Source organism: Molothrus ater, chromosome 20 (genome assembly GCF_012460135.2).
Source record: "Molothrus ater isolate BHLD 08-10-18 breed brown headed cowbird chromosome 20, BPBGC_Mater_1.1, whole genome shotgun sequence".
Taxonomy (NCBI): Eukaryota; Metazoa; Chordata; class Aves; order Passeriformes; family Icteridae; genus Molothrus; species Molothrus ater.
Genome location: NC_050497.2, coordinates 2,566,832 through 2,580,635, shown reverse-complemented (window position 1 = coordinate 2,580,635; position 13,804 = coordinate 2,566,832). Strand labels below are relative to the sequence as shown.

The 13,804-nt window shown below is 55.3% G+C and overlaps 1 protein-coding gene across 1 annotated transcript in view; it reads right to left on the bottom strand.

Annotated features, from left to right (window-relative positions):
• Window positions 1–13,804, bottom strand: part of LOC118693554 (collagen alpha-1(I) chain-like) — a 95,550-nt gene that overhangs the window by 30,527 nt on the left and 51,219 nt on the right. Inside the window, 9 exon segments of the mRNA XM_036394218.1 lie at window positions 12–65; window positions 1,201–1,308; window positions 2,227–2,280; window positions 2,942–2,995; window positions 3,114–3,152; window positions 8,426–8,545; window positions 9,877–9,896; window positions 9,899–9,920; window positions 13,413–13,735. Coding sequence (XP_036250111.1) covers window positions 12–65; window positions 1,201–1,308; window positions 2,227–2,280; window positions 2,942–2,995; window positions 3,114–3,152; window positions 8,426–8,545; window positions 9,877–9,896; window positions 9,899–9,920; window positions 13,413–13,735 — 794 coding nt within the window.

The window sequence follows — 13,804 nt, the reverse complement described above, 5'->3', positions numbered from 1 at the left end:
AGCCAACTCACCTCTTCTCCCTTGTCCCCTGCCAGCCCTCGGTCACCCTGGAAGCCCTGGAGGCCCTGGGAAGAGGGAGGAAGGAGCAGGGCAGGCACTGAGGGGCTGCCACCCATGCCCACCCTGCTCCCCACCCTGCTGAGTGTGCCATTCACATTCTCTGGAAAAATCCCTTCACCCAGGGTTTTTCTCCTGGGAAGCTGAGAAGCCTCAGAGAAAAGGAAAACAATTCTCATCTCATTTGCTTCTCCTGTGCTGTGCTCATGTGGAATATGTTTGGAGATTGTTCACCCACAGGTGATTGTTCCATTGCATTCTGCTGGGAGTTGTTTTCACTCTTTGGCCAATCAGGGCCAAGCTGTGTCAGGGCTCTGGAGAGAGTCAGGAGTTTTCATTATTACCTTTTTAACATTTAGTGAGTATCCTTGCTGTATTCTTTAGTATAGTATAGTATTTTTTAATATAATATAGTATCATAAAGTAATAAATCAGCCCTGTGAGCACATGGAGTCAGATTCATCACTCCTGCCTTTGTCAGGCCATTCCCTGCAAAATCCAATACCTGAGAGCCCCAGACTTTGCAGCACCCTCCAGTCCCTGGCCTCTAAACCCCCTGGGCAAGCTGCCAAGCCCAGGGGCATTGCCTGTGTTCCCCAGGGATTGCTGCCAGGGGTCTGAACAAGGGCAGGAACCAAGGAACCGGATTCCTGGATTGGACACTATCCAGGCATTCTGGAATTACTCTCATTTCCTGGTCACCATCCCAGTTTTGAGCCCTCGAGGGCTCGGAGCACCCTGGGATAGTTGAAGGACCCTGCCCATGGCATGGGGTGGAATGAGATGATTTTTAAGGTCCCTTCCCACCCAAGCCATTTCAGGATTTGCAGTTATTTCCCACAAGGAGCTCCAGGTGCAGCAGCCCAGCCCTGCTGCTCAGACCCACCACACCCAGGAGCTGCAGCTCTGCACATCCCAGCCCTTAATGCCCGTGTGGGATGCCCCACAACCCTTTTATTCCTGTCAAACCTAAACCTCGAGGCACTAATCCAGGCCTGCCTGGTTGGGGGGCTGAGGAGAATCCTAAAGGAGGCAAGAGAAGGAAGAGCAGCTTTAGGAACTCTCTGTCTCCAGCTCAGGGTTTGGAGCTCCAGCTTCCCCCTGACCCTGAGCCTCCCCTGGCCCTGCCTGCCCATGGCTCACCTGCTCCCCTGGCAGCCCCCAGGGCCCAGGTTTGCCATCCAAGCCAGGGAAGCCATCAGAGCCAGGGTATCCCACACGTCCTGGCAAGCCCTGGAGCCCGGGTTCCCCCTGGGGAGAGAAATCCAAGCATGGAAAATTAAAATATCCACATTATGAAAGCAGTAAAGGAAACTCTGAGCTCTGCCTGGCTCTGGAGCTGGGCCAAAGCTCTGTGTGCATCCAGGGGCAGGTGGATCTTTCCAGGTTCTCCACCAAATCCCTGGGATAGCTGGAGCCAGGGGTTGTACAGCAGGAAGCAACACAGAGGGCAGGGAAGAAGAAATGCAGTGAGAGAAGGTGGAGTGAAAGCTCCTGCATCAGCTCCTGCCTCAAAGCCATTCCTGGTTCTGTCCCACATGCAGGGGTCAGAGCAGATCCCCCCAAGGATCCAGCACCAGCTAAAGCTTCCCCTTCACTCCTGAGCCATCCCTGATCCTGTCCCATGTGCAGGGGTCAGAGCAGATCCACCCCAGGATCCAGCACCTGCTAAAGCTCAACCTTCACCCCTGAGCTTGCTGCAGTCCTGAGTTCAGGCAGGCTGGAGGGCAGTGTGGAACAAAGCTGCAGTGATGTGGGACAGGGGACATTGCTCTCCTCCCTTGTACCCACAGGGGAGATGAATGCCCATGAAGGGGCACAGGCAGAGCTCACCCACCCCATGCAGAGCTGGGGGGCTCTAGAGGGTGACAAAAGGGCTTTGGGATGGCATCACCTGGAGGTGTGCAGCCCCCAAAGGGGCTGTGCTGAGCTGTGACTGAGCCATGCAGCACAAGAGGAGCAGCAGGACAATGACTTGGAGCACAGCAGGGAGGGGACCGGGACATTGATCCCATCACTCCAGACCAAGTACAGCATTCCCAAACTGTCCCCAAGCCCATCACAACCCTCCCTCACCCTGATCCAGGAGGGGCAGGGGTGCTGAGGGTGCCAGGGCAGCCCTGAGGGCACCCTGGAGCTGTGCCAGGTGTCCCCAGAGCCCTCACTCACCGGGTACCCCCGCTGGCCTTTGTCCCCCGGCTCTCCTGGTGCTCCGCAGGGTCCCTGTGCACAAACAGGGACTGGGTCCCCAGGGTGTCCCCCCAGCCTGCCCCGAGCCCTGAGGAGGCTGGCAGGACAAGCAGCAATGCCCAGAGGGGACCTTGGGAAGGGCACAGTGGGACAATTGGCATCCCTGGCACCCCCACCATGCCCAGGCAGGTTTGGGGTCAGCAGCTGATCCATTTTCCCACTGCTTTGGTTCCTGATGGGATTTCAGGACAGGGAATTTTGCCCTTTTCCTTTGCCTTATGGCCAGATATGGGGGAGGCATCACACAGCAATGCCAGGGCTGATGTGGGATGGGGCTGAGACCCCCCACACAAATCCCCCCCCAGCCCTTCTCTGCCTTGTTTCTGTGCCTCTGGGAGGGATCCAGGTGGTCCCTTCCCCAAAAACAAGGGCTGGAACCTGATGCCCCAGGAAAAGCAGCCAGCCCTGCTCAGCTGGCAGAGCTGAGGGGCTGCCAGGACAACCCTGGGAGTTGGATATCAAACATCCTGGGTTTCAGGGGGAAGCAGACAAATCCATTAGGCTGCTTTGAAACCCAATCCCAAAGCCCCTAATTACAGCCTGAGTGCTTGGGGACACCCACCCTGAAAGTGTCCCCAGGGCAGCCAGGGTGGCAGCAAGGCCACCAAAGGGACAGCAGGGCTTTTGTACTTACAGGGGCTCCTGTTTTCCCAGGATGTCCTGGGGGCCCAGGAGCTCCAGGTTTTCTCTGGATTAAAAAAAAATAAAAAACAAACATTGGTAAAACCATCAAGTGCTTGGAGCAAGGAGAATTCAGCTGCCAACAAGGAAAAATCCAAACTCAAAGTGACCAAAGCAGCACTCACCGGCCAGCCCGCGTGCAGGAGTTGGTAAAATGATGATTGCTGGAAGAAAAATGAGGGGGAAAAAACAAAATGTTAAAAAAAAATCCCAAATCCCTTTTTGTTTGCTTCAAGGATGTTCTCCTTGTCTTGGGAAGATGCAGCAATGAACCACTCCTTTAATAAATTAATTTATTTCAGACTCTGTGCATGCAAGGCATGGGAGGAAGAACAAGCTGAGGATAACCTGTAGGGAATAAGGAACTACCTCAGTAGAAAATAAGGCAGAGAGCTCACTTCTCCTGGGTTTGGTGAAATTCAGCTCCTCCATGGGTGCCCTGCAGCCCTGGGACACCAGAAATGTTTGGGATATGGAAAGGTCAGAAACGTGATGGTGGTGGTGAGCACAGGGACTGCCAGGTTTTAAATTAAATCATCTGGTTTGACCCTGCAGGTTACTCCAGGTGGGGAAGCTCCTCCAGGCTCTGGAAAAGCCAGAGGAGCAGATGCCAAGAAGATTTTCTCCTCTTGCTGCTCCCAGCAGCCAAATCCTGGATGCACTTCCAATTTTTCCAAACAGCACAGATGACCACAGAGAGGGGAAAAGGCACCTGAAGGGCCCAGGGTGGATTAATCCCATCCCAACCAGGTAATCCCATCAGGTCCTGAGACCACCTGGTGCAGCCTCCTCTCTGCACACTTCCAAACCAGGTTTTCCCAAATTTTGGGAGGTGTCCAGGAAATAAAATTTCCATCTCCAGCTACCAGCAGCACAGAGAGGCAAAATCCATCTTTCCTCCTCCTCCTTCCCACAGTGAGCCCAGACCGGCAGTCCAGGCATCTCCTCCAAATCCTGGCTCACATTAATGGCTAAAAATTCCCTTTGCTTGTCCATCATCCCAATCCCAGGCAGCTGGAGGGACAGCATTCCTCTGTTCTCCCCAGTTTCAACCTCGAGGGCACTGGGAAACCCCTCCTGTCCCCTGCCCCAGGGCCTGTCCCCCACCAGCAGTGGGGAGAGAGGGGAAAACCCAAGGAACTCATGAAGGGAAATAAACACAGAGCTTTGAACAGCTGGGAATATTCCTAGCAGTGGGCAGATGAGGGGGGCATCCCTGCTCCTTCCAGGCTGATCCCAAACTGATTTCCCTGGGTGAAGGAAGGGGTGCAGCCCCTGGCAGGACCATGTTCCTCCTGTCCTGCCAAGTTCTCATTTCCCTCAAAATCCACTCCTAAAACCTCTCTGGAGGAGGTTGGAGCATGGCCAACGCTTTTGCCTTGTCTCAGGAATCAGTGAACTCAGGACAGGATATTATTTCATGCAACCTTTGGAAAAGAGGGGAGACAAAATCCCACGTGAGACTCAGGTTTCAGAGCAGCAGATGCCAGAGAGGGGCAGAGCAGTAAATGGGCTCTGCAATTCCAGCAGGGACTGTCAGAGCTCTGCTGCTGCTGCAGCTCTGGGAGCAGGAGCAGCACAAGGGCAGGGGAGGGTGGGGAGCAGCAGCCACGGGGATCTGTGCTCCTGGAGAGCTGCAGCCTGGGAGCAGGGCAGGGGAGCCCTTCAGGGCACAGGAATCCGTCATGGCACAGGAATCCGTCATGGCACAGGAATCCTTCAGGGCAGGGGAGCCCTTCAGGGCACAGGAATCCTTCAGGGCACAGGAATCCTTCAGCAGCCCTGGGGGGAGCAGCTCAGGCCTGGCAGGGCAGCTTTGGGTGCCCACCCTGTGCCACCCTCTGCAGTCACCCATGGCCATCCTCACCCTGTGTCACTCTCTGCAGTCACTGTCACCCTGTGCCTCTACAGTCACCCCACTCTCACCCTGTGCCACCCTCTGCAGTCACCCCATGCTCACCCTGTGCCACCTCTGCAGTCACCCCATTGCCATCCCCACCCTGTGCCACCTCTGCAGTCACCCCATGGCCACTCTCACCCTGTGCCTCTACAGTCACCCCATGCTCACCCTGTGCCTCCCTCTGCAGTCACTGTCACCCTGTGCCTCTACAGTCACCCCATGCTCACCCTGTGCCACTCTCTGCATCACCCCATTGCCATCCCCACCCTGTGCCACTCTCTGCAGCCACCCCGTGGCCATCCCCACCCATGCCACCCCCACCATGGCAGATGCCAACCCTGCAGTAGCAGCACATCCCTAACAATTCCCTCTTTTTCTCAAGGACGAGTTTTTCCTTTCCCTCTGAGCTTCCCAGGCCCCACTGCCCAGCCTGCCCTCCTGTTTTTAAAGGACCAAACAAAGCTGTCTGGTGCAGCAGATTAAGCTCTCCAACAACTGTGGGAGCCCCAGCTCTCCCTCCCAGTACTCTGGCACTGCCCCAGTGCTGGAGCCAGCTCCAGAACCAGCCAGCAGCAGTTCCTGCCCTCCAGCCAGTCCGAGACAACTTGCTGGCAAAGCCCACATCTGTCAGCACATGGGGAACACAAACACAGCACAGGGGCTGGGGCTGGAACCACAGCGGCCTTGAGCTGCTTTTCCTTCATTCCTGTTCACAAGAAAGGGAAGGGAGAGGCTGGGAGCAGCACAGCAGCCACAGCAGCTCTGGGACAGCCACCACAGCCCCTGTTTTCCCTGCCCACCCTCCTGCAGTGTCCCTGAGCCTGAGGGGCACCTCCCCTGCCCTGCATTCCCATGGGCTGAGCCAACACAAACCCCTGCATACCCCAAATCCCCCAAACCACAGGGATCTGCTCCATGGGGGCAGAACTGCCCCAAACCACAGGGATCTGCTCCATGGGAACAGAACTGCCCCAAACCACTGGGATCTGCTCCATGGTCCCCAAACCACAGGGATCTGCTCCATGGGAACAGAACTGCCCCAAACCACAGGGATCTGCTCCTTGGGAACAGAACTGCCCCAAACCACAGGGATCTGCTCCATGGGAACAGTATGACCCCAAACCACAGGGATCTGCTCCATGGGAACAGAACTGTCCCAAACCACAGGGATCTGCTCCTTGGGGCCATCACCCCAAACCACAGGGATCTGCTCCATGCTCCCCAAACCACAGGGATCTATCTGCTCCATGGGAATGGCACCACCCCAAACCACAGAGCTGTGGGGGCTGCCAGCCCCATCCCCAGAGCTGCCAGTTCCAGCCCAGCCTTATCTCAGCTGACATCAGCAAATCCCAGCCCGGGGCTCTGCGTTTTCCTGCAGCACCACCGGGGTCACAGGGGCACAGACACAATGGGGCACAGACACAATGGCCTGGGTGGCTTTGGGGTGGCCCAGGGCCCCCTCAGCAGACACTGCCCTCCCCTGAGATGGGCACGGGGCCAGCCCTGTGGGGACAGGGCCAGCACAGAGCCAGGGGACAGCACAGAACACAAGGGATAAGGGACAGCACAGAGCCTGGGGACAGCCCAGAGCCCAGGGACAGCACCAGGGCCCAGGGACCAGCACAGAGCCCACAGCCAGGATCCAGCATCTCTCCAGCTCTGGCTTCCCAAGCACAGACAGGACATGTTCCCTGCAGCATTCCAAACTGGGGACACCGAGGAGTTGCCAGCAACATCCACAGGTGTGACTGTTTGTGCCTGCAGGAGGGCAAAGCCTGAGGTCTCTGCACACACAAGCAAGGGGAAATAAAGGGAATTCTGACTGCAGAGCAAAGGAGGGGAGCAGCTCTGCCAAGGTGCAGGAGTTGATTAGGGAGGGCTCTGCCCTGCTGGAAGGGGATCCCTGGCATGGAGACATCCAGCTGCCACTGTCCTGTCCCTGCTCATTCCTGCACACACCGTGTGCCTGTGATGGATCTGCACAGCTGCTGTCCTGGGGCAGCAGGAGGAGGCGAGAACAAGGAGGTTCTCCAGGTCAACCAAAACTTCAGCAGGAATCTGATCTTTGCTGTGATCCAGTCCAACCCCAAACCACAAAGGTCTGGCCCAAGGACTCTCAGAAGGTCAATCCAAGCTCAGATCCAGACCAGCAGAGCACCATCCTCCTCCTCCTCCTCCAGGACCATCCCCAGCCCGGGTGTGCTGTGCTGGCAGAGCACAGATCCTCCTGCTGCATCCTCTCCCCAGCATCCCAGGCATTTGCCCCAGAGCAGAGGATGCAATGATGGCTCTTCCCAGTGAATGAGCTGTGGAGAACTCAAATATCTCAAATATCCTGCCCAGGGCTATTGTGGAGAGCTGCAGTGTGGTGGAGCTCTCACCAGCCCATTGCTCTGCCCCTGCAGGGCCACAGGGACAACAGAGCCATGCAAGGATAAAGCAAAGAGCATTCCCAGCCTCAGGAAAAGCCTGGGGCACTTAGAAACCCAATGCCTTCAACTGCTGCCCTGCCCAGGCCAGGCTCCACAGGGAGTTTAAAATTAAGCTTAATCTCAGTAGTGGCTGTGCTGTGAGGAGTTGGGAATTCTTGATGAGCCTGGCTGGGCTGTTGGGTGAGTTTTGGAGTCATGCCCTGGAGTTTTGCATCCAGCTGTGCAGTGCCTGAGGCACTCCTGCCTCCCCACAGACCCTGCTCCAGTGGCTGAGGTGAGGAAACATCTCAGGGAGAGCTGGATGGGCACAAAACCCTGAGAGCCAAAGGCTGGAGCACAGCAGGGAGCTGGGACGGGGGGGGGACACAGGACAGGGGCTTTGCCATCAGCAACACAGAGCAGGAGAAGGGCTGCTTGTGCTTGGCTCGGACCTTCCCGGGGCCCTGTCCTGCAGAACCATCCCAGGGAGGTGATGGATGGACCATGGGGGGCCAAGATGTCCTGGTGAGTCACAGGGGACAGAAGGACAGGGCACACACTGATCCCATTCCACCCACAGAGCCACCCCCAGTGAGCTGCACCTCCCTCCTTGGCATGGCCCCTCTGCCCCCACCTCCCACCCAACAATGAGGAATCTCAGCCACAGCAAACCCTTCATGCCATCCTATCCTATCCCATCCCAGATCCCATCCTATCCCATCCCATCCCATCCCAGATCCCAGGTTCCATCCCATCCTAGATCCCATCCCAGATTCCATCCCCTCCCCTCCCATCCCAGATCCCATCCCATCCAATCTCATGGATCCCATCCCATCCTATCCCATGGATCCCATCCCATCCCAGATCCCAGGTTCCATCCCATCCCAGATCCCATCCCATGGATCCCATCCCATCCCATCTCATGGATCCCATCCCAGATCCCATCCCATCCCATCGATCCCATCCCATCCCAGATCCCAGGTTCCATACCATCCCAGATCCCATCCCCTCCCCTCCTATCCCAGATCCCATCCCAGATCCCATCCCATCCCATCCCAATCGCAGCCCAGGGATGCAGGGAGCTGCTGTGAGTGCAGCACTGCCCACTGTGGCTGTAACTCACCATGAACGACTGCCAGTCCTCCCTGGAGTTCCTCCAGAGGACGATGCTGGGGACACCGGGGGTGCCAGCAGGGCCGGGGTCACCTGGGGGGCCCATCCTGCCCATGGCCCCCGGGTAGCCCTGCAGGGACAAGGACAAGGGCAGCTCCTTAAAACCAGCAGGGATTTGGGCCCCAGCACAGGCTGGACACTGAGGCAGGGGCTGCAGGGCTGCAGGACAAATGTCCCTGAGGTGAATCCATGGATATGGACTGGGGCTGGGCTGTGGGACACAGCAGGGTCCCCCCTGCAGGTGACCTGAGCTGAAGCTGCTCCATCGCCCACTGAGAGCTCAAAGGGAAGAGAGCAGGTGGTGCAGGCAGCTCAGTCACATAATCAGAAAATATCCTGAGCTGGAAGGGACCCCAAGGATCATCAAATCCAGCCCCTATCCCTGCCCAGCCCCCCCAGCAACCCCAGCCTGGGCATCCCTGGCAGCGCTGCCCAAAGGCTCCTGGAGCTCTGGCAGCCTCGGGGCCGTGCCCATTCCCTGGGAGCCTGGGCAGTGCCAGCACCCTCTGGGGGAAGAACCTTGCCCTGAGCTCAGCCTGAGCTGCCCTGGCCCAGCCCCAGCCGTGCCCTGGCTCCTGTCCCTGGCCCAGAGCAGAGATGGGAGCTGCCCCTCGGGAGGAGCTGCAGCCCCGGGGAGCTCTGCCCTCACTCTGCTCCAGCTGAACAACCCCAGAGCCCTCAGCTGCCCCTCACAGCCCCTCCAGACCCTTCCCTTGTTCCTCTGAACCCTCTCTAACAGCTCAATATCACTTTTTATATCGTGGTACCCAAAACTGCCCCAGAACTCAAACCTGGCTTAATCCTGAGCCTGGGCTTAAAGTAGCAACTAAACCCAGCTCCTTCCTCTTCCAAACTCACAAACAGGGCCACCACCCTGCTGTCACAGACATCTTTTATGAAAAATCCTTTCCTTAGGATTTTTCCTCCTGAGCAGCTGAGAGGCCTCAGGAACAAAATGTAAGCAATGGTTATCTGCTGCTGTGGAATGCAACAGGTGCATCTGGGATTGGGCTCATGTGGTTGTTTCTAATTAATGGCCAATCACAGTCAGCTGGCTCAGGCTCTCTGTCCCAGCCACAAACCTTTGTTATCATTCTTTCTTTTCTAATCTTAGCCAGCCTTCTGATGAAATCCTTTCTTCTATTCTTTTAGTATAGTTTTAATATAATATATCTCATAAAATAATAAATCAGCCTTCTGAAACATGGAGTCAGATCCTCATCTCTTCCCTCATCCTGGGACCCCTGTGAACACCATCACACCCTGTAGCTTCAGGAGCTCCCACTGCCCCCTGGATGAAAAAGCCCCAAACCAACCCAAAAAAATCCCCAAAAACCAACCCAAAGCATCGGTGGTGTTTGCCCCACACCCTCCACCCCCCCTGTTTTTGTGGGTGCTCACTTTGTCTCCTTTGGGTCCGCCAGTCCCCGTCGGCCAGGACAGCCCTGAAAGGCAAAGGAGCAGAGCTGTGACCCCAAAGGGAGATCCCCCAGTGACTGAGTGACCCCACCTCAAGGCAGAACCAGGCAGGTGGGAGATCCTGGCCTTTGGGGGTGACAGCAATTCCTGCTGCAGCTCTGGCAGCCTCAATCCCAGACCCCAGCTCTGTTCTGAGCCTGGAGGTCACCAGGTCTGAGCCCACAGAGCTCCAGGGCTCAGCTGCCTCTCCCTGGGGGCCCCAGAGCCCCCCTGCTCTCCATCCTCAGGAGCAGCAACAGGACAAGGGAAGGCTGCCAGGCTGGGGACACATCTTATGGCTCTCAGTGCCACCACTGAGCTCCAGTCCAGAATCCCAGCCTGGTTTGGACTGGAGGGGACCTTAAAGCTCATCCCATCCCAGCCCTGCCAAGGCAGGGACACCTCCCACTGTCCCAGGCTGCTCCCAGCCCTGTCCAGCCTGGCCTTGGGCACTGCCAGGGATCCAGGGGCAGCCCCAGCTGCTCTGGGCACCCTGTGCCAGGGCCTGCCCACCTTCAGAGAAAAGATTTTTTCCTAATATCCCACCTAAACCTGCTCTTTTCCCATGCTGTTTGCCAAGCTCTTTTCCTGCCCTTTCCCCACTCCCCTTCTCCTGTCCCTCCATGCCTTCAAGAGCCCTTTCCCATCTTTCCTGTCAGCTCCCCAACTCCCAAAGCTGGGCTGGAGCTCTGGGACCGGTGTGTCCATGCAGGACACTCAGGAGCAAGGACACAAATGCCATCTCCAGCCTTTCTGCAGCAGAGGAAAGCAGTTCCCTGTCACAGACATTTTTATGAAAAATTCTTTCCTTAGGATCTTTTCTCCTGAGAAGCTGAGAGGCCTCAGGAACAAAATGTAACCAATGGTTATCTGCTGCTGTGGAATGCAACAGGTGCATCTGGGATTGGTCTCATGTGGTTGTTTCTAATTAATGGCCAATCACAGTCAGCTGGCTCGGACAGAGACTCTGAGCCACAAGCCTTTGTTATCATTTTTTCCTATTCTATTTTTAGCTGGCCTGTGACCGTGTTCACAGGGGTCCCAGGATGAGGGAAGAGATGAGGATCTGACTCCATGTTTCAGAAGGCTGATTTATTATTTTATGAGATATATTATATTAAAACTATACTAAAAGAATAGAAGAAAGGATTTCATCAGAAGGCTGGCTAAGATTAGAATAGGAAAGAATGATAACAAAGGCTTGTGGCTGGGACAGAGAGCCTGAGCCAGCTGACTGTGATTGGCCATTAATGAGAAACAACCACATGAGCCCAATCCCAGATGCACCTGTTGCATTCCACAGCAGCAGATAACCATTGGTTACATTTTGTTCCTGAGGCCTCTCAGCTTCTCAGGAGGAAAAATCCTAAGGAAAGGATTTTCCATAAAAGATGTCTGTGACACTACCCTTCTGATGAAATCCTTTCTTCTATTCTTTTAGTATAGTTTTAATATAATATATCATAAATAATAAATAATAAATAGATAAAATAATAAAATAAATGAAACATGGAGTCAGATCCTCGTCTCTTCCCTCATCCTCAGACCCCTGTGAACACGGTCCCAGTTCCCCTGGCTGGGTCCCTCCTGCAGGCTGACAGCAGGGCTGTCACACCTCGTGACGTTTCCTTTGCTTCTGGGATTTTTTCAGCCTCCAGCATCTGTTCCTTTTGCCATTTTCTTCTATTTTTGCAGGCAAGAGAGATGGCTTGAGGGGGAAGTTAGCAGGCCTAAATTTAAACCAAGCCTGGCTCAGGGATGATGGATTTAGTGCCAGGTCCCTCAAGCACAGCCATGGAAACAGCCCTGCAGGACCCCCCAGTCCCAGGCAGAGCCCACAGCTTCCACAGGGATGAAGGAAAGGGGAAGAGAGGGTGCCCAGGGTCACTTCGATGGGGAAATAAAATAAAATTTTCTAAAGAAATTGTTGAGAAAATGGAACCAAAGGAGGGGAATAATTTTGGCAGGATAAACAAACATGGAAAAATATTTAAAACCATTTTCCAGCTACTCCTCAATGAAGACAAGACTCCTCTAAAGCTTTTTCTATTTCAAGTTTACGGTTTTTTTTACAATTTTCCTTTTTTTCCATCCTCAATGAAGATGTGACTCCTCTAAATTTAATTTCTCTAGTCTAAATCTACCTTTTTTTTTTTCCTAAATTTCCCTTTTTTCATCCTCTACAATGACTGAATGACTTGCAAAACAGTCAGAACTTATTAAAAGATAAATTCAGTGCTCTGCTTTGAACCTGGCATCAGTTTGGGGGTGAAGAAGCCCAAACCAACGACGCCAGCTGGGTCCATGGGTGGGTGCAGGGGTTTGTGTGGGGACTGCAGGAGATGGCTTGGTCCCCTCTGATCCCCTCAGCCTAATTCTGGGCTGGACAGTGTGAAATAAAAACCCACAGTGTGATTAAATGATTTGAGACCATCCCTAGAGCAAGGAGGACAAGGCAATCATCTCCTCTCCAGTGAAGTTTCTCCAGGAATATCAAAACCTTTTCAAAAGGTCAGTGCACAACCCCACTGTGCCTGCATGGAGAGGGTTCCCCACCCTGGAGAAGGTTTCCCATTCTGGGGAATATTTCCCATCCTAGAAAAGCTTCCCCACCCTGGAGAACGTTTCCGATTCTGGAGAAAGTTCCCCACCCTGGGAAAGCTTCTCCATCCTGGGGAACATTTCCCACCCCAGAGAAGTTTCCCCATCCTGGAGGTTTCCCATCCTGGGGAAATTTCTCCATCCTGGGGACTGTTTCCCACCCTGTGGAAGGTTCTCCATCCTAGGGAACATTTTCCATCCTGGAGAAGGTTTCTCACCCTGGGGAAGTTTCTCCACCCTGGGGAAGGTTTCCCATCCTGGGGAAAGTTTCCCATCCTAGGGAAAGTTTCCCATCCTGGGGAACATTTCTCATCCTGGGGAAGGTTCTCCACTCCAGAGGAGTTTCCCATTCTGGAGAAGGTTCCCCATCCTAAGGAAGTTTCCCCACCCTGAAGAACATTTCCCACCTTGGAGAAGGTTTCTCACCCTGGGGAAGTTTCCCCATCCTGGGAAACCTTCCCCATCCTAGAGAACATCCTGGGGAAGGTTCCCCATCTTGGAGAAGTTTCTCCATCCTGGGGAACGTTTTGCACCCTGGAGAAGGTTTCCTGCCCTGGGGAAGTTTCTCCATCCTGGGGAATGTTTCCCAATCCTGGGGAACATTTCCCCACCCTGGAGAACGTTTTCCACCCTGGAGAAGGTTCCCCATCCCAAGGAAGGTTTCCCACCCTGGGGAAGTTTCCCCACCCTGGGGAAGATTTCACACTCTGGAGGAGTTTCTCCATCCTGGAGAAGTTTCCCATCTTGGAGAAGTTTCCCCACCCTAGAAAAGGTTCCCCACCCTGTGGAAGTTTCCCGCCCTGGGGAAGCCTTCCCTGTGCAGTGTCCCCATCCCAGCAGCCCTTCCCCACCGCTCCCCTCCCTCTCCCTGCACTCACCGGCAGCCCCGGCGGTCCCGGCAGCCCCGGTGGCCCCGGTTTCACCACACAGCCCTGCTGTGCCACCCCCAGTCCAGGCTGTCCCGCTCCAAGAGGCGTCTCCTGGCCACCCAGCCCTGCCCCTGCCCTCAGGGGACCTCTGGGGACGTTTCCTTTGGGAGCAGCCCCCGGATGAGCAGGGGGGGACTCCTTGGGGAAGGGTTTGCCGGGCAGGAGCCGCCGCGTGCCCGCGTCCCCCGACAGCTTCTCCGTGGTGATGTTCTCCTCCTGGGGCTCTGAGCCACGCTCCTTCTTGGCTGCTCGAGGAGGCTTGATGGAGGCTCCTGGGTGGAGGAAGCACTGTCAGATTGCCAGCAACTGTGATGGAGAAAAGGAGGAAAATCGTGGACTCA